The 3,027-nt window shown below is 38.7% G+C and overlaps 1 protein-coding gene across 1 annotated transcript; it reads right to left on the bottom strand.

Moving 5' to 3' along the window:
• Window positions 1-3: 3 nt before the first annotated feature.
• LOC140112552 (uncharacterized) lies at window positions 4-2,363 on the bottom strand (the record flags this gene model as incomplete). Its single annotated transcript, XM_072132533.1, has 2 exons — window positions 1,661-2,363; window positions 4-632 (listed from the first exon to the last, which is right to left on the bottom strand). Coding segments are annotated over exons 1-2 (1,212 nt in total), but the record flags the coding sequence as incomplete, so codon positions are not given.
• Window positions 2,364-3,027: the final 664 nt, after the last annotated feature.

The following is a 3,027-nucleotide window of genomic DNA, read 5'->3' as shown; positions in this document are numbered from 1 at the left end:
TTCTGTGGTGGTGGGAGTAGTGGTTGGTGGTTCTGTGGTGGTGATAGTAGTGGTTGGTGGTTCTGTGGTGGTGGTAGTAGTGGTTGGTGGTTCTGGGGTGGTGGTAGTAGTGGTTGGTGGTTCTGGGGTGGTGGTGGTAGTGGTTGGTGGTTCTGTGGTGGTGGTAGTAGTAGTGGTTGGTGGTTCTGTGGTGGTGGTGGTAGTAGTGGTTGGTGGTTCTGTGGTGGTGGGAGTAGTGGTTGGTGGTTCTGTAGTGGTGGTAGTAGTGGTTGGTGGTTCTGTGGTAGTAGTAGAGGTTGGTGGTTCTGTAGTGGTGGTAGTAGTGGTTGGTGGTTCTGTGGTAGTAGTAGAGGTTGGTGGCTCTGTGGTGGTGGTGGTAGTAGAGGTTGGTGGTTCTGTGGTGGTGGTAGTAGTGGTTGGTGGTTCTGTGGTGGTGGTGGTGGTAGTAGTGGTTGGTGGTTCTGTAGTGGTGGTGGTAGTAGTGGTTGGTGGTTCTGTAGTGGTGGTAGTAGTGGTTGTTGGTTCTGTGGTGGTTGTAGTAGTGGTTGGTGTGGTGGTGGTAGTAGTGGTTGGTGTGGTGGTGGTAGTTGTAGTAGTAGTGGTTGTTGTTGAAGTAGTAGTTGAAGGCAAATCTGCAAAAGAATAAAACATTTAAGCAATTTAAGCATTTCTCTTGCTTGATGATAAATAATATACATAGAAGAGCTTTAAATATGTTCTCTTTTTCCTGACTTATCTTTTAATTTTAGTAAATACTTCCATCAGCCATATAATAAGTCATTATTCACAAACTGGCATATCTGGCAAAAAACATTTTCAACAGTTTCTTGAAGACCTGCCTTGGGCCGACTGCACATGTGGCGTTTTGAACCCATTTTTAGGCCGTTTATAAGTAGTCTGTTAAAAAAGCATCTGTTTTTTGACCGTTTTTGTCCATTTTACAATTATCCTCATTAAGATAATATGAAAACCTGTCAAAAACAAATGTGTTTTCAAAAAGCGCATGGGCTTTAAAAAATTCATGCATTTTTTAACAGACTTCTTAAAAAATGGCCCAAAAATAGGTTCAAAACGTCACGTGTGCCAACACTCTTAGCTATATAAAAGAATTAGAGAGGCACACATTAGTGTGTTTACACATGGCATTAACACATGTGTTTTAAAATGCATCATGCAACGTATGATTAAAGGAGATTTGCCTAATGACATTGCTGTCAACATCACATATACAAAATGCATGCGTTAATATGGTGTTAACAAATAAGTGTGTTAATGCATTTTGTAAAAGCAGTGTTAACAGCAATGTTATTAAGAAAATCTCCTCTTCTTAGCTGTTGTCATGTGTTTGAAAACGCATGTCTTAATGCAACGTGTGAACGCAAGGTGTTGCCACACGTGGTGTTTTTGGTCCATTTTGAAGCATGCTTTTTCAGTTCAGTTTAACGCGTTACCGGACTGAAAACCCATGCTTAAAAACGGACCAATAACGCCACGTGTGGCATCACCATTAGGAGGGTACAGAACACAAGGAGAAACCTACCACTGGATCTACCTTAATGAGTAGCTACCTAATGGTAGGTTTCCTTTAAGGGCCTACAATGTCATTAATTAATTATACTAACTCTAAAGAGAAAAGTGCAAATTCAATGTTTTAACTCACCTGTGCAATACACATCAAATTTCATCAGCCCAGCAAATTTGTAAACGTAACTTCCTCCAGGACAAGCTTTCACCAGAATATTTGATCCAGTTGAGTTTGATGATAATCCGTTTAACAAAAGAGGAACTATTTTTATACCATCATTTAAAGATGGATGGCTACTCAATGTAAAGGGCTCAAGAGAACCACATTTCAGAGCACCAACATATCCCTCTCTCATCCTAAGGCCATTTGCATAGCGGTGCCAGCCAAAAAGGTATCGGTCTGTGAAGAATCTTCCAACTGAATTTATAGTGTAAAGCCTTTGTGATCCATCAATCTCTGTATATGAATTACAAGGATCAATGCAACTTAATTGAGTTCCACTTCTTACACAATCCTTATTCGGATCACATGGTGAGTCAGGACATGCTGGGTTTGTTGGTGGATTACAAATGTAGATGCCGTTCCTATTTATGCATTGATTTGAAATAAGGCATGTGTACAATGAACTATCTAGGCATTCATTAATATCAAGACATTGTTTTTTTACAATATCCCATGTGTATCCTGGAGGGCAGCATTTGTTGTCACAAAACACCATTCTTGTGCAGTTTAGACCATTTCCAACAAAACCACTTTTACAAGAGCACAACACGTAGCCTTGTTTTACAAAGCAATCTGCATTAGTGAAATTGCAATCGCTGCAAGTTTTTGCATCTGTGGAAAAAAAAAAGATCTTAAATTAAAATTTTACTAAATTGTATAGAATGTTTCTATTAATGTAAATAGTGTGCTGCTATCACAACCAGTTGTAAATGTATCACAAACCAGTGGTAAATGTATATGAAAGCATAGGCTGAATGTGTGTAGTTTCTTGAAAATTGATAGGGCAAAATACTCCTCTACTGTTATCCATCTTTGGGTATTTATACACAATCTGGATTTCCATGCAGAAAAACTGCATGCAAAACCATACAAATGTTTTTGTGTGTAGATTTTGCAACATCATTTTAATGCCAGTGATCTGCATGCAGTTTATAACCTTTGATATATGATCATAATTGTGAAAAATCTGTATAAAATCAGTATCAGTACAGAACCAGCTAATTTCTTGCAGAGTTTTACTTGTTTAAAGAAAGTAATGTAAAAAAACACACAAAAATCCACAAAGATGAGGCAGAAATTGTTTTTCCACATAGCACATTCATTTCCAACCTGAAAAAAGCATCATCTAAATCGCTGTTTCAAAAACATTTTACACTTAGCAATCCAGCATTCAAAATATGAAACATTCAGTTTATTCTATCTTTAAAATCTCATTAAGTGCATATTTCCCCAATTGACCCAGGGGCGCACCTGCCATGAGGCGAGTTGAGCATCTCGCC

This window comes from Engystomops pustulosus, unplaced genomic scaffold (assembly GCF_040894005.1).
Source record: "Engystomops pustulosus unplaced genomic scaffold, aEngPut4.maternal MAT_SCAFFOLD_852, whole genome shotgun sequence".
Classification (NCBI taxonomy): Eukaryota; Metazoa; Chordata; class Amphibia; order Anura; family Leptodactylidae; genus Engystomops; species Engystomops pustulosus.
Note: the sequence above shows the minus strand (reverse complement) of the source record. Positions and strands in the feature narration are given on the sequence as shown.